The following is a 20,606-nucleotide window of genomic DNA, read 5'->3' on the forward strand; positions in this document are numbered from 1 at the left end:
CACCATTTACAAAGGGTTTATATGTATTTAACTAATTGCTGAATTAGTTGAGTCATTTGCTAATGCTGATGTTGTGAAACACCTATTTGGCTGGTGTTTATCCTGCAGAAGGACACTTGTTTTGCTCCACCAGGTACGGGAGTGGTCCAATGAACAGGTTGATTACTTGCATGAAAAAAAAAAAGAGCTGAAGGGAATCTGGTCAAAATCTTTTGACAATTTACTACTGCAGACTTGAAGTTCCAACGTGTGACGGCATTATTACCGGACACAAAGAAGCAAGACCTGGTCTGGATCAATCCTCTGCCGTGGGGCATTGGGAACCTTTTGGCCACCGTGAGCCAATCCACTTACTGTAGTCTCAGAAACCAAACCATGTTCTTACAGTTGAATACTACCTGCACTCATGTCTGCTTTGTGGTAACATGAGTAACGCGTGTTTATTAAAAATATGTACAATGTAAACTTAATATCATGGAAATAATGAAAGCATAAAAACTGTGTTTTGACAGGACGGACTCATTATCAAGATCTCGACACATATAATCTGCTTGGAACAATAATGTTTGTCTGATCTGTTTTTTTCCTCATAAAAAGTATAATTTCATCGTCCTTAAAAAAGGCATCTACTCTTCTACATCCAGAATCTATGAAACTATTAGAAATAAAAATAAAAGTCTTCCTGCAAGACAGAAGATGTCTCTTCACTGCCAGCCCATTCGCAGAGTACTGTATGTGCTCTGGCAGTTTCAAGTTACTACATCACACTTGTATAAATTGCAAATTGGACCAGGATTGACTTCCAAACTGTAACAAATCATACTCGTAGACCCACCCCTTAAAATCAGATTTCACAGAGAAACTTTCAGCAGGTGAATGAAAACAGCCTTCTCTTGTCAAACTATGCACATACACCATTCTGCACAGTAAAGCTCAAACATCCACAGGGAGGAACAAGAAGAACCCCATATTTTTGAGTATAGGGGGGCATATTAAATCTGTGGGCTTTGGGGCGCCTGCAGGGCCTAGTTAGAAATCCAGCCTTGACAAACACCAACCTTGAGTCCCAAATGTAAACAAAAAAAAACCTTTGCCGACCACCGGCAGAGGTCACAAGCTCATCTCCTGATATTCTGAGGGGCCAAAAGCTGTGTGATGTTTATTCCTCAGACTTGACCGTGATGTGCTGCTGCCATCCCGCAGTGATGGATGGGACACATCGCCCTTGCCCTGCCCGAAGACCCTCTCCAATAATAAATCATATCCCTCAGAGATGATGTCCAGTCTTGCGCCGCTCCTGCATGACCCTCTCATGATGTATAGTGTAAGGCCTATTCATTTGCCATTTATTTACAGTGTATGGAAGCTCAAGGCTTTCACACGCCTTGCTCACGACATAATCCTATTGGATGAGCAGTGCAGGAGATATTGCAAGTGATTAGAGACAGCGAGAGAGAGAGCAGTCTTCAACAGCTCGTCTCTCCACACACACACACACACACACACACGGTGCTTGTTAATAGGCTCCAGATGCCTTTACAGAAAACGCACGTCTGCAGGCTGTGTGGATTGCCTTTTCCCTTTTGAACCACGCAGATGTGAATCTATCTTTCTGACATCGACAAAACAAAAAGATTATGGGGTTGTGTGCAATTTCTGAACACGTGGGAAGCGTATTTAAGAGGCTGGCGTCTGTGCGCGCGTCCTCCGTGTGATGGAGGAGCGCGGCGGTGGTGCATCGGTGGAACTGAGTGAGAGGTGCAGAGGACATAATCAATGAAGACACCGAGGGCTCCTGTGCGTTTGGACAAGGTCACAGTCTAGCCTGGGAAAGAATATGTCCATGCGAAGACAACAAGGACGGACTTTTACGCTTCCTCTCGGGGGAAGAGGTCGCCTGGAGATGTCCCCTGACAACCAAGAGTTTCTCTCTGTGTTGGATTGCAGAAGCAGCAGAAATCCTTCCATCTGCATGGATTGGGCTTAATTATTGACAACCTTCAAGCTTCAGGCTTCATTCTTTTCTCCCTCAGCCCGGAGATAAAGTTTCTTCGCTCTGCTCGACGGGTGGGTGATTTATTTGGCCACCTCTTTGTATAATTTCACCCAGTTGAACCCAGTTGAAGTGAATTAGACGCTGCTGGTTTAAAAAGAAAAGAAAAGGGTGAGCAAGAGGTGGATTGAATTCCATCAGAGCGCCATCAAAACAGCGGCGGCCAGCTGCGTTTCTGGACGGTCACATCTGTCGTTGTTGTCGTCGCTGTCCATGGTGCTGAACTCGAGCTCCAGGAATGGTGGAGACGCTGAGTATCGCAGTCATCGGTGCTCCCGGAGTGGGGAAAACTTCTATAATCCGCCAGTTCATCTATAACGATTTCTCGGAGGTGTACACGCCGACCAGGACCAGATATGTGTACAGACCCTCCGTCATCCTGAACGGCAACATGTATGAGCTGAAGATTTTGGACGTCCCGCCAATCTCCTCCTTTCCATCCAGCTCCAGTCAGGTACAATGTCTCTGTCTGAGGACTTAGGTTGGACTTTATTACAGAAGGAATTGTACACGCTTTTGGTGATCCATGCATCCTCAGATTGCCTGAATCTCTTAAATCTCTACTTAATTTCCTGTCTGTTTACAGCCAATGGCGTTCTTGAAAGACAAAAACACCTATTTTATTTATTCCTCTATCACTATCAGATGTCCCTAGTCTAGTTGCTATGGAGACCAGACTGATTTAAAGCCTTGGAGAGCTTCACTTAGACGTTTTAAACTCAACCCTCCTCATGGTGAAGAAATGCCAGCTTGCATATTGTTTATTAATCATAACATGTCTTCAGTGTCACATATATCCATATGAGTTGACAACAGTATAATACTGCTGCTGCTGTTGATGGTGGTTGATTTGAAGCTGGCTCATATACTCAGAAAATTAAATCAGCATTGTGCTGCAGGCATCCCCAAAGCACCTGGTCAAACTCCCAATTTAAAAATAGACCAGACCTTTTATTCCTTCCAGGCCTTTTATTCATGACCACAGGTCATATGCCACACATCATAAGTTGGAGGCACATCTGATTGCAGCATCATAAATGTCGTGCAGTTCCAAATGCCCAAGGTTTATAGTCACTTCTAGTCTTCTTCAGGATTGGGAAAATTGAGGAATTCTCTCAAGCTTTTGTCTCCTGAAGTTCCTTTTCCTTGGGTTTACATGTGTTCACTTCTGTCTTAAAACAAAACCCAAATCTTATATACATTCAAATTAAAATGTAATGTTTGCTGCTCTCCCACTATGTGTTGCATCATCCTTTCTTTTTGTTTTGCACCGGTCTCCAGGAGCAACACAATTGTGTTCATCTGCACGGCACTGTATACACATGGATAACAATTAAGTATCTCTTATCTTATCTTAAAAGCATTTTGGGTCTATATTCCCCTTAAAGATATTGCCCCCGGAAGCACTTCCAACGTAAATGACGGGGAACAAAATCCACTGTCTTCATTCTGTGAAAATATGTATTTTAAAGTTGAGCTAAAGCCAAGATGAGGACTCTAAAGTGTGCTCAGTCTTATTAACTGGGTATTTATAAGTTATAATACTTTTAGTAAGAAATGTCCCTACACTGCAGCTTAGCAATGAAACACTGTGGAAACCTAAAGAGGGAATGTTTTACATATAAGGCTGTAACTTTGTCAGATATCCACTTGATTTGATTAACTCAGACTGTTAAACCTTCCCATTAGCTCCAGCTGAACTCATACTCCATCACTTACGGTGAAATCACTGTATAGATCTCTTCACAGCCAGTATGTAAAGGAGGCCAAAACCTTCTTCAGTACATACGTGCACGTGAGTGTTGTTTTAAGACGGACTTGAAACAAAATGTGATCCTGTCCTTTAAGATACAAAAAGAAGTGTGGATTTGGTGTGTTTGTCTCTGTCCTTTAGTATTGAAACAACGTGGCTCACTCCAAGCCTCTATTCGCTTGAGGTGTGTCTTTGACTCCTGTCCATCGCAGCCTCTGTGCAGAGGCTGCGATGCTGTCAAGATAGAAGTCTCCAAGGTTACCACACCTGACTGCTGCTGCTTCTCTCCCCTTCAGTGCCACACAAAGCCCTCCCAATAACACCTGTTGTTATCTCCACAGATGAGGTGTCACTGATAAAATGAGAAGGAGAAAGCAAAAGAGCTTGAACAAGGCCTCCCAAATTGTTGATTTTCTGCACGCTCAGAAAAGCCTGGTATTAAGAGAGCCAGAGCAGTCATCCTGTCGGGCTGCTACAGATTTACATGTAGCCGTTCTACAAGATTTAAGGTTTTGTTAGGGAGTGTTACGAGGTCTGCAGGGCGCTTCATTGTTTCCTGCCCACAGAGACCCTCAGTAAAGACATTCTGATTGAGTTTATCTTCTTTCTTCTGCTAAATGGTGCTTAAACCCCGTCAGGGAACGAGATGGTAGGTGAGCATAAAGCAGGAGTAAGACAGAATGAGTCTCATGAGTTAATGTGTGGGAGTGTGAGTCCCAAAGTTTGAGTCATGATTCGATATCATGTTGTGTGAACATTTCATGCTCATTTCAGAGTGTAGTGCAGCGGGCAGGCGCCTGTTTGGCAGACCCTTTGTGGAAGGTATACTACACCGGAAGAGAAAAACATTAGCTGAGCGCTACCACAACATTTCCATCAGACACATTTATGGGTACTCATTTGCGAGGCCTGCTGTACTTTTCCTTTTATGCTCCCGTCATGTCCTGCTTGTTCTGAAGCCGCTCTCTTGCTTTGTCTGGTGACGCCCTCTATTCACAGTGAGAGCAGTGATGCAACATGGGTTGTTTCTTTTTACTCTTAGCTCTGCTCTGTATTTACACTGTGGGCAGAGAAACGTAACCTGGGTCACAGGCAATGGATGCTACAAAAAAAAAAGCGAATTGAAATTTACTTGCAGTACACAGCAGATTGAATTAAAGCACAGTCCCCTGCCGGGAACACTGCTGGGAATAAAAGACCAACAGAGGAGACGGTAGGAATTCGCTGCAGTCAATTAGGAAGGTTGCACAGAGTTTAATGGACACTGTCGAAGTAAGGGTTACCAAATTAGGTTTCATAATGTCCTCTGAAATTTGTGAGGAATAAGCTGCAGAATGGAGTGAGTCAGTACGCCTCCATGCTTATGCAGCATGGCAAGTTCTCATCAGTTCAGATTATATTTGATAGAAGAGCAGTGATGTTCTGGCAGGCTACTTGTGACCCCATTTTAACCACGCAGACAGCCATTTTTAATCTTTCCCAAGCTGGAGACAGGCAAGATTTCTATTAGTTCACTGTGAGGCTCTCACGGTGTAATGATTTGTTTGCTTTGTGGTATGTCTGTCTGCTGCTGATAGCATTGCGTTTAAAGAGCGTCTGTCACAGTGTGTCAATAGGCTGCGATGACAGATGGATTTAAGCCTGACAGCGGATACAGCAATGATTTTTCTTGTTCTTTATTTGTTTTGTTCTAGCCATAATGTATCTCCATGACTTCCTCCCACACAAAATGCTCCCTCTCCCTTTGCTGCTCTTTCTGGACATTTTTCTTAGTTTCTCTAAGGTGGACATTTTTGTTTTTATACACTGTGTGGTATTGAATCTCGCAGATGCAGTAGAAATATGATATTTGAAGTCTTCATGAGGTGGAAAAACCATTTAGGTGTTTGTGTCTCAAAGTTTTTGCTTACATGAGTTTAAACCTTTTGGTGGGATTTAAAAATAAAAATAAAGACAAATTAGACAACTAAGTTCCTTTGAATATAAACATTTAAATAACTTATATTATACAGTGTATATATATATATATATATATATATATATATATATATATATATATATATATATATATATATATATATATCATACAAGCATGATGAAAAGGAATAATTCAACATTTGGGAAAGTACGCTTAGTTGCCGAGTGTTGGAGAGTATCTCCAGGAGATGGTTAGTTTAGCATGAAGACTTGAAACAGTCTCTTAAGCTCACTAATGAATATGTTATCTTGTTTGTTTAATCGTACAACAACGTTATCACTGCTCCAAGAAATAGTCCTGCATATAATAATAAAACCACAAATGGTCCTTTTTACACCTCGAGACGAAACGAGACATAACTATTAGTGAGCTGTAAAAGGTCCTGGTCGGCCGAGGATTTTCCTTCTAACAGAAGCAGGCTAGCTGTTTCAAGCCTTTACGATAAGCTAAGCTCACCAAGCTTTACATTTACCTTACATAAAAGTGGTATTAATGTTCTAATACTAGAAAGCAAATAAGCGTATTTGCGAAAATGTCCAAATATTCCTTTAAAGCGGTCTCAACTTCCTTTTCAAATCAACAATTCATGACTACACTTTCAAAGATTAGCCGTACGTCAGTGCTTTTATGAGTAACATTCATTTTGTGAAATCAACAGCAGCCCATCCTCTCCAACAAAGTGCATTAATGAAAAACAATAAAGCCTACAGTTTTTACTGGTGGACTGACATAGGTCACCATTGACTAATGGAAGTTTCATCCTCACAGGATGTAATAAATTTTAATTGCAAATCTGCCAGGGTGGCCTTTGTGTGACATATCTGTAATTGCGCAGCACCCTTCCCCCAACAGGTTACTCCGGCCTCCCTTCTGAGCTTGAGTATTGATCCATCACAACCACTCATTACCTTTAAGCTGCCTCACCTAATATCAGGAGACGTGACAGCTTTGCCCGTCTGCTAAAAACTGACCACAGCTTGCGGTTGTCAGGGAAACATGTTCTGTTTAGCGCTCTGAAGGAGTGAAGCATGAGATGCTCTTTTTGTGTGTGCCACGCTAAGAAGACCCACTGGAGGATACAGACAGTGGCACCACACTTCACATTCACGCTCCCACAGGCACACTCTTACATCCTGCAAGCACACACACACACACAGAAACATGCCCACACATGCATTTACATTCATCTGAGTTCAGTTCATCAGCCTTGTATTGCTGCACTGTCTTGTCCTCCCAGGCAGCTCTTAATTTCTTTATTTAGCCTCTTGTTTGGCTTTGGAGAAGCAGTGTTTCTGTTTTTAGCCCCTCCTCCACATTTAAAAACAGGACTTGGATGACAAAGAGATATGAGATGAGAACACAAGCTGCTATTTTTAGCCTCACAGGGATACGAGGCTGCAACTGAAGCCACTGCGCGTATCTCACCCAGTCAATTGCCACAATTATCAGAAAAGGGTGAACTGTGATGATATGCTTTGCTATGTTGTTTTCTGAGGGGCTGGGAATTACATTAAATTGTATTGGACACTCTACAATGGAAGAGGAAATTACAGTAGAAAGGATACCTTCTTGACATGCTCTCCCCTCAGTCTGACTCTGATTCAACCTGGAGAGAGACGGAAATAATAATCATATTCATGCCAGTTTTCACACCACAGTGCCTCACTTACTTCCTCTGTCTTCTGCTTCACTTTTGATGGCAGTGATCTCCGTGCCACATGTTTATCTCCATGCCCGCTTTGGCCTCATTATCGCCCCGCTGATGTGTGTTGCTGTTTCTTCCTCACAGACGCCTTCGTTCACATTGAATAGAGGCTAATAATTCTCTCGCTGACAGACGTGTTAGCGCTATCATCATTAGAAGTTAGCGTTGATCATCTTCTGCTCCCTTCGCCTCCCCTGTCATAAATTATCAGTTCATCTTATTTATACAGATTGCCTGTACAGTGTTTTTATTGGAGAAGCATATTTTCTCCAACCTTGAGAGCAGTGTAATTAGATTACTCCCATTCCTATTTCAAGTTGTGCAAGCTGTTACAGGAGGTAGAAGAAATGATGTAAACACCACATGGAAAATTACTTCTATCCTCTTCCAACGCTGCTGCAAACAAGGGTTATATTAGCAGCTTGATGCTAATTTCAAGCATCACAATTAAAAGAGGTCTGATAATCAGCACTTTGATATCTGAGTTTTCAAAGCAACAAACAGAGTTTCAAAGAGGCCAAATCATCTGTGCCCGGGGCGCAGGTGCATTAGTAAAAAAACACAAAGCAGTAACGTCAAGCAGGACAGCTTTGAACTTCATGCAAAATATTTAAAAATAAACTGCTTCTGCAGTGGTCATACATGGGAGTGTGTTTGTGTGGGATATTTTGTGCAGAGAAATGATTCAATCTTAAAAAATATTTTTCTAGTGCTGTTTCTCCCTGCTTCCGGTCTTTATGCTAAGCTAAGCTAAGCTAACTGGCTGATGGCTGCAGCTTCATATTTAGTGTACAGATACAGTATGAGAGTGGTATCAAACTACTCCTTTAAGATCCTCCAAGATGAATGATTGAAATGATGACTTCATGTCTAACCTCTGTATACAAACCCAGTCATACATTATTGTTCTTTGCACAGAGGATAGTATCCCCTGTTTGCCTGTATATACTGAATTGAAGTGAATAGAATTGAACCTTCACACAGTTCCTGACCGTCTCAGCGTCTCATGACCCTTCATTGTGCATGTAAACCAGAGGTTATGTTGACAACCTGTCTGCTCATCCCTTTATTCACCGCTGCTTTTTTCATCTGTTGGACATTTTCTCAGGGCCTCTGCAGATCTTTTCTTCTTACCCCCTGAAGTTCCTCTATTTCTCTCCGCCTCTTTTAAATGCTTATGAATTCATTGCATGCTGTTAGAGGTGGTGGTGGGGTGGAGAGAGTTCTGGGCGAAACAACACGAATATAAGAATGGGTCACTGTTTCTATTGAAGCAACCCGTAAGGTGCAAATGTACCCACTGGTGCCATGTGTTTAATTACTCATTACCATCAAACAAACGCTGCTGCATGTGCACTGGATCACAAAGTTTAGCCAAGCAACAACAAAAGTTAAACAGTAGCATGAGTTCATTTTTCTTCTCCCGACAGAAGGCTCCGTGTTAGCTTATCTCTTACAAGCTGTAAAGGCAATGTCCTTGAACATGTGTAGCTAGGACACTGTGCAGTGTTTACTGTCACCATGTTTTATGACTTTATTATAGGCTGTAGGACTCCAAGAGCCATGCAACTACAACTTCATTGACTCTGCACTTTTTGACAGAGGCTAAGCAGCAGGGGCAGGCAAACATTGACAATGAGCAAAAGTGCTTATAATTACAGAATCACATGCCATATGCTGTTCAGCAACATGCAATATTTACCATCTTAGTTTAGTCATGCTAACATTTGCTAATTGGAGAGCTGAGGTTAATAGGATGTCTTTAGTTCTGCAGGTATTTGCTCATAAACCAAAGTATTGGACAAAATGACATGTGTGACCCGATGGTGACAGTAGATGAAAAGTCAGGGGATCAGCAATGTTATTCAAATTGGTCCTGACGGGGACATGAATTCCACGGCAATCTATTCAACACTGTCAAGACGTTTCACTCAAAACCACAAATCTCATCGTGGCAGAGAGGGAAAAATGAGGGGAGCACCAATGTCAGTCAATAGGCACCATGGATATCTGTACGAAATATCATAGCAATCCATCACCAACAGTAGTTGTGGCTGACTTGCCTCTAGCATGGCTAAATGTATTTATTTTAATCATACTGTATACATCTGTTTGTTTGTACATTTATGTTTTCCTCTCTGTGTCTATCCCGTAGGAGTGGCTGGATTTGCGCTGTAGAGGTGTTCGCAATGCAAACGCCTACATCCTGGTGTACGACATCTGCTGCGTGGAGAGCTTTGAATACGTCAAGATGATCAGACAGCAGATAGTGGAGCACAGGTATGGTCAACCGGCCGCTCTCAGCCGCTCAGACTCTTACTGAACATACAATAAACTGTCATAAAGCTTGTAAAGCCTCACTGGTGATTTCTAATGACATCACCTTGTCATCCGTCTGGAGACAGCATGCAATTTCACAGCCCTGACACAAAGCCGTACAATTACACGTTTGTGACAGTGATAGATAGTCTGCTTGTGGGAATGTATTTTAATTCAGCACACTCCCCCATGCATCCTGACAGTTTAGTAATGACATTTGATTCAGGCATTGCTGCATATGAGAGCCGCCTGAGAGTTCACTTGTGATTTCAAGATTCTTTTTAGGGATATTTCTGCTTTTATTAGACAGAGCACAGCAGCAAAAGACAGGAAGCATGAGAACCAGAGGGAGATACAATAAAGGTGTCCTGGCTGGCTTTGAACTAATACAAGAGCCAGAAACAACCCCTGACTAGTGGGGAGAGAAGACCAGTGTAAAGGCATCCCCTGCTCTACCATCCTCGCCGTTGGCATGCTGCATATATTTACATTTTGAAAGAGTACAATGAGCGATCTCATTTGTGCAGCTATGTATGTACATGACCAAACTGCCACTGCACAGATCATCCCGTCCTTGTGCGGCTGCAAATGTGTTGCCATGAATGTTCATGGCCCATGACAGAAAACCATTATCACCAGCAGCTAGGGAAGGAAGGGTGAATGGAAAACAGGAGAAATGTGTAATCACAACGCTCTAAGGCCAGATTGCAGAAGGAAAGGAAAGAGCGGAGAAGGGACAGACACTGAAATCATGAATAATGGAGGCTGTTGCAGCACGGGGGGCTGTACTGTAGATGTCAACTATAAAGAATGTATCTGTTTAATATACTTTACTTTAAAATATATTCTTAAAATGCTCTGAAAGGTTCTGCTGACAAAATAATTTCAAAACCAGAGTGAACTTGTTTTTTCGTCTCTATTTTCTTCAGCCTTCTAGCATGAAGCTTCAGCTCAGTGAAGACTGTGACAGTGTTGGGTCTTTCGCTTCTGCATAGTTTCTCCCAAATTTCAAACACAGATGCATGCACACACAGTACATCTCGTTCTGCTAAAACACTCAAGCTCGAGCAGATATACGAGGAGATATTTTAAGTCTATTATGTGAGCACAACCTTGGAGAAGGAGAAAAGTGAGATGATAACTGTGATGTGTTTTCTTTAACCCTATATCTTTAAAAACTTTGCCTTAGGGGCTTGAAAATGGTTCTCTACATTTCTCTCTGTGTCTTTCCTCTCCGCTTAGCTATCTGTCCATCTGTGAAGGCAGACGTGCAAATATACACAAGCATGCAAGTCTTTGTCAGAAGATGAGGCACGATGTAACAAAACAAAACCATTATTCCGTATAATAGCATGCAGCAGCTTTAACAATTTATACGTCAGCTGACACTGAGCTCAGAAGGTCAACAGATGTATTGTGCTTACACGCATCACTGCTCCTTCGAGTTTCATAATGTACCTGATTTAATAGTGAATTCAAATTGAGCTATTATAGTTTTTACAATATTATTTTTCATGAAAAACAATCTTCAAAGCTCCCCCGCCTTTGGCACCCAACCAAACAGAAAGCAGAAGAAAAAATTAATCTCAGTGTAAGAAATCCGATTTACATAATGAGCCTTTTTTCCTTCATGGTATTTGCTCTACAATCTAATCCAGGATTAGATTAGATCCAGGAACTCCTTTTTTTTTTACATTGCTGTAGTAAACGCTCTCTCCTTTTGAAGTAGAGTGGCAGATTAGATTTCTAAACCAAATGGTTGTACTTGACGAAGTCCTCCCAGATGTTGTTGTTTTACATTAACACAGTAGGACTAAGCATTATATACAAGTCTTGAGTCACTAATGTATACCGACCTCTGGTTTGCCATACATTTTCTCACTTTATAATGCTGTAAACCAGTTGCTGCAGAGTGTGGTGGGAGGCCCCTTGAGCCCGTGAGCTCTAATCCTCCAGTCCGCCCCCGCACACCTCAGAAGGAAGGGAAAAACACAGACATTTTGAACACGCCCAGCCGACCACTGTGAGAAACACCAAAAATAACAGTGCTTTTTAAAATTAACCTTTTTTTTTTCTCTTCGTCTCACATGGTCCCGCAGGGAAGGCAGCAGCAGTGAGGTGCCAATCCTAGTGGTGGGCAACAAGAGAGATCTGCAGCGGCAGCGCTTCATGCCTCGCAGGGCGGTGTCAGTCCTGGTGAAGAAGACCTGGAAGTGCGGTTATGTGGAGTGCTCTGCCAAGTTTAACTGGCACGTAGTCCTGCTCTTCAAAGAGCTGCTGGGCATCGCCGTGGCACGGGGCATGCGCCAGAACCACACCTCCATCCGTCTGCAGGGGGCGCTGCAGAGGAATCGCTGCACCATCATGTGACCCAGAGAGCTCCCTCCACCCCTCTCACCTCAGGAGTGGAGCAACAGTGGAGAAAAAAATGACTTTTTATCTAAATGGCTGGAAAACATACCCCGTGGCCTCCTGCTTTACTGAGCTGATTTTTTGCATAATGAGGTTTATTAGTCTCTTGCGCTGTAAAAGACACTCACATTTCACACATGGTCATCCAACCACTTCCTAGTCAGATTCTGCCAAATGTGTAAATACAAGGAAGGAGGAAGGAGAGACAGTAAGTGAAACCCAATATGAATAACAACGCACAGTTATTTTTTCTCACATCAACTCGACAGTTACTTGTTTGAGGCTGTGCTTCTCAAATTACACAGCAACAGGTTTTATAGAGAGTTGTGTCGTGGCTGCAGCTGGGCCTGGCGGGGGAAGCTGTGTTTGTGAGACACAAAACGAAGACGCAACAATATCGAGTCTTCCTATCGAATTTGTCATTCAGTAAGGTCAACAGCAGATGCTCAAATCGGACAAATTTTGATTTGATTTAAGGTTAATGGTCAACAAGATAGAATAATACAGCGTAATAAAATAGCTAAAGCTTCACTTCTGGGGGGATTATCTCGATATGATTAGATGGTGTTTGATTTTAGATTCTGAGAAGTAGCCTGCATTTTTTTCTTTCCCTGTCCCTGTTTCCAACTTGGCCTACAGTGAAAGCTGTTTGTTCAGATGAAGGGGGTTGTAAGGTTGTCTTGCAGCAGAAAATGGTGCAGTCCCTATCATGATGTAGTAGAGCTTTAATCTGCTCCCTCCCCTTACTCAGTATCTGTTTCTGATGAATACATTAAAGCTGCAGAGCCTGAAACAAGAACCTGTAAATGCACTGTAGATGTTTATATACTGTGTGTGTGTGTGTGTGTGTGTGTGTGTGCTTATATACTCTGTGTGTGTGTGTGTGCTTATATACTCTGTGTGTGTGTGTGTGTGTGTGTGTGTGTGTGTGTGTGTGTGTGTGTGTGTGTGTGTGTGTGTGTGTGTGTGTGTGTGAGAGAGAGCGAGAGAAAGAGAGAGAGCGCGAGTGAGGGAGAGGGAGACTGAGAGAGGCGTGTTTAATATCTGACATTCAGGCAAGCAAAGGGCAGACACAGCGAGACTAGAGACTGGTGTAGAATCTGGATTATGGAGGAGCAATAAAATCCCACATGTCCTGACTATATGTACCCCTATATTATATTACAAAATGCCTCACATATAGTAGACGTAATCCACTGTCGCTCAGATATCCTAAAGAAGCAGAGTTTAATGGCTTCCATGAAACACCTGATGAGTGCATCACAGACACACAGGGAACCTTGATAAAGCTTTCATATCAGTATCTGAATAGTATCTAATTGGTAATGTTGTGAGATTAACAGTTGCTTTTTCATTTGATTAGGTCTACTTAGATAGTTTGTGAACATAACTGCACTCAAAGTATGCAGACCTATTGTATATAAGAGTGATTCATGGAGTAATTGACTTGCATGCAATTGTTGGATTAATTGCACTGATGTGAACATTTGATATCGTGTTTAATTTTTGTAATACATATTTTTCTGACACTAATGAGCAGCTGAGTGGAGTGAATGTGGTCGTTTTTCACTGGCATGCGAGAGCACAAGCTCATGATTCTCTCCAAGACGTAGTGAACCCTTCAATAAGGGCAGATGCTGTGTTTGTTTTTTTTGTTTGTTTTTTCTAGTAAAAAAAGAAAGAAATATGTAGCAGCAACTGTGTGTAGCATGAGTTCTCATCAGTGTGTCTGTGTGCGCGTTTCCTAATAAAAAGGGCTACCGTTTTTTATCAGAAACGTTACTTGTATTTATTTTTTACTGTGTTAGTACTGTGAGTACATTTTTTTTTAACTTAATGAAATATTAAATGCATTTGAGAAAACAGCAACCTCACTCTCGTCACTTTTCAATCCTGTACCACAAATACACCACATTAAGATAATGTTGACAACATTGCCACCTTGTGGTAAAGCGTTGTTAGTTATCGGGAGCCAAATCAGAGGCAGATCAGGCATCACACACTGAATACCAGTTATTAGATGTCTGCTTAAAATGTATACTTGATTGTGCTCAACAACACTAAATGATGATCTGGTGATCTCCCCAATGTAACGTCATAATAATACTTTTATTTAAGGTGGCAAAGTGATAATGATAATAGTCAATAATAAACACATTAAAATATGTGATCAATTAATTTCACAATTATCCAATTACCGTTTTTTAGATCATCTCCAAGAATATGTTGTCGATCCCCTTACCGTGTATTTCTACGGGCCTGCGCATTGTGCATGTACCCTGTGGCCTTTATCGGAGTATTTCCATTTTCCTGCTACTTTATACTTCTACTACTTTCAGAGGGAATCTTTTTTTATTTTTACTCTACTAAATTTAATTTAAATTATTCTACAGATTCAGATTATTAATACAAAATATAATTGACAAATAAATGATGAAGTATGCTATTATTATAGATAAAAACAACCCAGTTGTATATACAGTAATTAAAAGGAGCTCCCCCTTTACCAGCTGCAACATTAAAGTGATGAACACATAATGAATCAATAATTATAATCCAATAATATGATATAAACTTTTCTGAAATGTGCCATTCTGCATGAGGAGTACTTTTAAGTACGATAATTAAAACATCTTCTTCTACACAAGTGAAATTGTTCCAAAAGCGTATCATTAATGTGCTCTGTTATCAAGGAGTGTGAATTATGTGTGTTGCTACGTCTACTCACCTGACAAGTTAAATCAGCAGCCAAACCGCATGTCAAATGTTTAGGAATGTGTAGATAACAACATCACATGGTGCAGGTCTGAATCATAGATTTTAATTGATAGAGCGGCCATTTCCATTCAAATCCACACTTGATGAATGGGGTCAGCAGCCTCTCCCTCCCAAAATTACTGCCATTAACTGTTTAGCACTGTGGCCATACAAGTTGTTGAATAGTGACAACCATATTAGATTATATGAAAGCCATGTAAGGAATTTCCTTTCTATCCAGTGCAGCTCTGTGCTCTGAATCCTCTGCAGTCTGCATCAGCAAAGTGTCTTGGCACCACTTCTCGTCCTTCCTTTGGTGTCCATTCCGGCGTCATGTGAAAGGGGTTCACGGTGGTTTATCTCGCCCTAGACCGGACCCTCCCCCGTCGAGCTCATCCGTCAGTGCCGACGTCTCAGCCACGGTTGTACCGGTGGGGTAGTGTCCCTGTCCCTGCTGTCCCCGGTTCATCCCGCATCTCGGCGTGCGGCAGAGCGGAGGATGAGCGAGCAAGGGAAGGGCAGCTCGGCATCTGCCTCTGCCGCGGCCCCGGCACCGGGGTCGGATACTTACAAAGGATGGCTTTTTAAATGGACCAACTATTTGAAAGGGTACCAGCGAAGATGGTTTGTCCTCAGCAACGGCCTGCTTTCATATTACAGGTAAATAAAGACGCAGGGTGCAATATGTCTCAAAAATAAACGCCAATTGGGCGCTCAGCTTCATATTTCTGTGCGCATCATTACAGCTGGCTGCCTCAGCTGGCTAGCATCAGGCTAACAGCTAGCTGTCAAACGGACAGTCAGCTGTCTGTTTAGTTCTCGCTGACAGTGACAACAACGTAGACGTTTTACTTTGAATGATTGTATGTTGCCGAAAAGCACCACCACATGTAGACATACACACAGCAATAATAGCAACACAGCTTCTAACTCATTACATTGTTAAAGCTACAGTTGATCTGACGTTAGCTAGCAAATTAAGCTAGCCCACTAGCCTCAGTCGGTGACAGCTGATCCAGCTGCCCGCTCCTCAGAGATACTAAACTCGTCTTTTAAACGTGTAAATAGTTAAGTCGACGTCCTAATTATCTATTTTTAAGTCAATGTCACTGTTCTAAAATGTTATTCCTTATATACATCATGTCTCTTTTTGTTGTTGAAATCAATCAATTAATTAATTAATTGCATTAACTAGTAACTGAACTGAGTGATAGCGACCATCTCTTGTGATCATCTGAGGGAAGTCACTCAGATGATCACAAGAGATGGTCGCTATCATTATTATCGGTCTGTCTTCACTCTGATCAGCTGAGCTGTGAGTTAACGTTAGCTATACAATATACTAACACCTGTGGCTCAGGTGCTTCTTGCAAGGGAGTCATGTTTCCACAGGTGTTGGTGTAGAGGCATCATAAAACATGACACATATTTAGTACTTCTCCCAGCACAAGGCTGTGGTCTAAGTTGTGGTAGTTCAGTCCTTTTTTTGACCTTGGGAACATGTGTGTCAAAAAGAGTCTTAACCTTAAGGTCCATTTTCACCTGAGCCAGCCTCTGGGTTGTGATTATTTAGTCACACAAGAGCTTGGTACTTTCCATTGCTTTCATTGCTGGGCTCTTGCATTTTCAACAATCGTGCTTGCTTTAACCTTTTTTTGCTTTTGTCAACATTCAAATACTCCGCCGCTGTATTGCCTTCTGGCTCACAATGCCCATGGTGCACTAAGACTGTTTTTACCAATTGAACCTTAAACTTAAGAATATTGATTCCCATTATGTTCAGTGCTAAAGTGTGCTAATTACCCAGGATATTAATCCATGAATATACCCAACATTTGGACCTTTTGCACTATGAGATGGAAATTAAGCAATTAATGATGCTACACCAGGAAGCCCTGCAACACCTGTGTATACACATGTTCCACATCAAAGAAGAGATGGAGTGTTTGTTGCAACAGTTGTTCACCCTGTCTCCCCCAGTTTTCCTAATTAAGGAATGCAGATGCCCCCACTTGAGTTAACCTTCCTCTGCTAACAGTACTATTTGTCAAAGCTGTAACTGTAAAGTTTAAGTGCCTTCACAGATATGATTAAATAAATATTCTAGCTCAATATGTTAATGCAAACTGCAATAGCTTTTAGTATTAAAAATAATGAATGTGACTTTAAGCTGATCCCTTTAGAATAATTGTCCTTTTAAATGTCATCTTTCACTTGGTGGTTAGAGAGCAACATTGGTGGGGAAAGGAAAGGGGCCTTGTTGGCTCACGATGCTTCCCTGCAGCTCCAACAGTCATACAATAAATGCCATCTTCAAAAATGGGAATTTTTAGATTGGATGGAGAACATTCTTTATGATTGTGCTTTAAGACCACATTAAGTGCCCATTTCATCCCATGCTACACTCTTGCCACAACACCCTATTGTCTGTGTTGTCAGCAGTGCTATTTGACACAGAAGTATGGTAGCCAAAGCCCTGCTCCTGCCTGAGCTTGTGGTGAAAGGAAAGACGCCTGTTGCCTCTCCCCTCTATGAATAGTCCATTATGCTGTAAGGTGACTGCTGTCCCTGAAGTAAAGCTAACCCGTAGACATCTGAGCACCGAAGCAGTGAAGCGCACCACTTGTCCCCTCCGCTGATGTCTTCCTGGCAGACCACATTGTATGTGTCTGACTTCAGGCTTTGTGCGCCTTCTGTGGCTGACTATCTGCACTTCTATTGTCAGAGGAGTGAAAGGGAAACAGTCAGACAAATGTGACAACATGTTAAATAAACTGTCTTCTCTGTACGTCACATTTTGTTCTTGTTCTACCATTTTGAGACTAGTTCACAGAGAATACTGCAGTTGTAAATAGCCTTATCATTTTATCTTTGAAGTGAACACTAAGAAACATGTAGCTCTCTTTGTTTAAGCTATCTGTCACATCAGATGCATGCCCAACATGCATTGATCAGTTGTTTGATTTGCAGTGGTAAGTATTTGTTTGCCCTTTTTAAAAGGCCAGTTTGTACTTCTGATAAATCGATAGTGACTGACTGCCACTTAGAGGTCTAGCCCATAACCCGAGAGATCACTTTCATTCCCAGGGCCGGCTGTTGTCAAAGCAAAAGCTTAGCTCTCTAACTTGTAGCTGAGAAGTCAAAGGTGAATGGAGGACTATAGTCGATGCTCGGACTCTGGGCGGACTAACACACTCAGCACTTGTGCCTGTTAAAGTGTAATGAGTTTTACAGAGATTCAACATTGCACTTGTTATTGATTACTTTTGGCTCTGACACTGCAAGGCTGGCAGTCTTTTATACCACATCAGCCTTGAGTCAAGTGTTTTTTTTTAGTTTAAATCATCTGGATGAGCTTAATTGAGCTGTTTTCACCAGGACATGTGACAAGATCTTTGTCCTCCCTCTCACATTGAACTTCTTTCATTTTAAATGTCTTAATTGACTTATCCTCCCAGTTTTAATACTCTCAACCCTACTAACTCACCTCTTCAAGTAAATCTTGCTTTGAGCTTTAGGGAAGATTACGTGGCATTTGAGTGCTATTCGAGCTGCCATATCAGTGAATGTCTTTCGTAGTACAGTAGGTCTGCCACCTTTCCTTCTCAGCTGCAGAATAGTAACTAGAGTACCCATATAAATGCCAAGTGGGGGTTCGGCACCATTCGTATCCCTTTGGAGAGTCAGGTTATTGTGTTGCTGCTGGCACTCTTGGCTCCTGAGTGCAGGGTGGCATGATGGGAGAGGGGTGAGCTAGCCAACACTTGGGTAGAGCCTGTTCACTAGCCTGGCACATCAGCAGAGTGACTGGAGCAAGAGATGTGGATGCTGTGATCTAATCTTGTTAGTGTGTGTGTGTGTGTGTGTGTGTGTGTGTGTGTGTGTGTGTGTGTGTGTGTGTGTGTGTGTGTGTGTGTGTGTGTGTGTGTGTGTGTGTGTGTGTGTGTGTGTGTGTGTGTGTGTGTGTGTGTGTGTGTGTGTGTGTGTGTGTGTGTGTGTGAGAGAGATAAGAGCAGCAGAGTGACATTAAACAGAGCAGGGAGTCTGGCCACCTTCTCACCATCTCATTGTCTCGGTCTTTCAGCTGGTCATGTCATGCTGTCCATGTTACAGTATCATTGCTTTGTTTTTCTTGTCTTATGTTTCCTGTCTGTCTTCAGCACGACACGTTCCCCAGCGTTTCTCTGGCTCTCTCCCTCCATGTCTTGCGATATTTCAGCCCCCAGCACCCCAACAAAACCGTTCTACATTCTCATGCTCTGGGTACTGTGTCCTATTTCCTCTGCCTGTCTGTGTATTTGTCTCCTCATGCTCATAGCCGTCTGTTCTGTGTTGTTCACTGGTTGTTGTTCTGTCATTACATGCTCCAGATCGGTGGATTTGTGTTTTATGAGGATATGTGCACAGGGGACTGACAGGTAAACCACTGCAATTCTCTCCTGGCTCAGCGCAACATGCAGGACCCTCAGTCATGCCCTCAGCTGCCCTCACTCACCTTCGCCTACTCCCCTACTAGTGCCTTAGTGCCCCTGTAGTCTCTCTTTCCCAGCTTTTGTAGTTTCCTTGACTGTATATTTCATGGCCTTTGCATGGCCTCGCCTCCCCACAGGGCCGAAGCCATCAGTGTGGATCTCATCTTACTCAACAGCAGCACACTCGGTTTGTTGACCCACTTACAGCCCGGACTCTGCAGCTGAGCTTGGGCTGGGCAAGGCTGGAAACAGTGCTGTTGAGGGTCCCTGCCCGCCCTCCGCACGGCTTCGCATGGCCCCAGTTTGGTCTCATCTGCACAACTGATGTGCACCAGGCGCCGGCAGAAGAGCGGTACACTGAAGCGCTTGTTGTGGATTGGCATTATAACAAGACTTGACTTCAGCGAGCAGAAGCAGTGTGAGGGAAATCACTGCCTGGCAGAACTTATAAATACACTTCATCCTCTGACTTAATAAGGCGGAACCCACCTTGTCAGTATCAACCGCGACTGGATCTGATGTAGAGTTTAGTGCTGCTGAGAGGCAGCTGCATGTGGCAGTGAGGGCTCACTGAGGACGGATGAACGGATGTTAGCAACCACAGACAAATCCAGATGCATCCACATGATTGCATGGCTGCATGTTTCAAAGTGGCTGGTTCTGAGAGTATGGATGGGCAATCATGTGACACTGAGGGTTGAGGATGTGTTTGTTTAATTTAAAAACAACTACCACAGCATGTGCTTTCGCTGATTAGTTGCTGCTCTGTGGTTGAAGGTGTTAATCAGCAAAATCAGCTGTCTGCAACGTGAGTGAAGACCTGCATACCCTCAGCTCTCTGTGGGACATGATGTTCCATCCCTGCTCTGCAACCGAGCTTGTCTAACCATGACACAATAACAGGCAGCCAGACAGCTTCCCACCACACAATTGTTAATGTTTCTCTTGAATTTTAATCTATTTTTAAGGTAGTTTAATTAACTCTGTTTTTTACAACAACCTTATTTAAAAACTTGACACATGATGTAGAATAACTCATAACTATGCTACTTAATAAATTCAGTATTAACGTTTTGCTGTAGTTGTTTTATTGCAAGATGTTTTTGGAAACACACCGTCTATATATTTGGTTTAGACTTGCACAGTGCTTATACTAA

The 20,606-nt window shown here is 42.4% G+C and overlaps 2 protein-coding genes across 3 annotated transcripts in view; both read left to right on the plus strand.

Annotated features, from left to right (window-relative positions):
- Window positions 1-1,495: 1,495 nt before the first annotated feature.
- rasl10a (RAS-like, family 10, member A) lies at window positions 1,496-13,085 on the plus strand. The gene is made up of 3 exons (XM_029439037.1): window positions 1,496-2,507; window positions 9,645-9,769; window positions 11,908-13,085. Exons 1-3 carry the CDS (start codon window positions 2,292-2,294, stop codon window positions 12,176-12,178), a joined length of 612 nt encoding a protein of 203 aa, XP_029294897.1. The 5' UTR covers window positions 1,496-2,291; the 3' UTR covers window positions 12,179-13,085.
- Window positions 13,086-15,082: 1,997 nt separating this feature from the next.
- osbp2b (oxysterol binding protein 2b) overlaps window positions 15,083-20,606 on the plus strand; it is a 44,478-nt gene continuing 38,954 nt past the window's right edge. The window contains exon 1 of one of the 2 annotated variants that reach the window (XM_029439892.1): window positions 15,083-15,637. In XM_029439892.1, the coding sequence (XP_029295752.1) occupies window positions 15,477-15,637 (161 nt within the window). In that variant the 5' untranslated portion in view covers window positions 15,083-15,476. Of the gene's footprint in view, window positions 15,638-20,020; window positions 20,040-20,606 lie in introns of those variants that run through there. The other variant, XM_029439894.1, reaches the window with a different exon arrangement.

This window comes from Cottoperca gobio, chromosome 9 (genome assembly GCF_900634415.1).
Source record: "Cottoperca gobio chromosome 9, fCotGob3.1, whole genome shotgun sequence".
Taxonomy (NCBI): domain Eukaryota; kingdom Metazoa; phylum Chordata; class Actinopteri; order Perciformes; family Bovichtidae; genus Cottoperca; species Cottoperca gobio.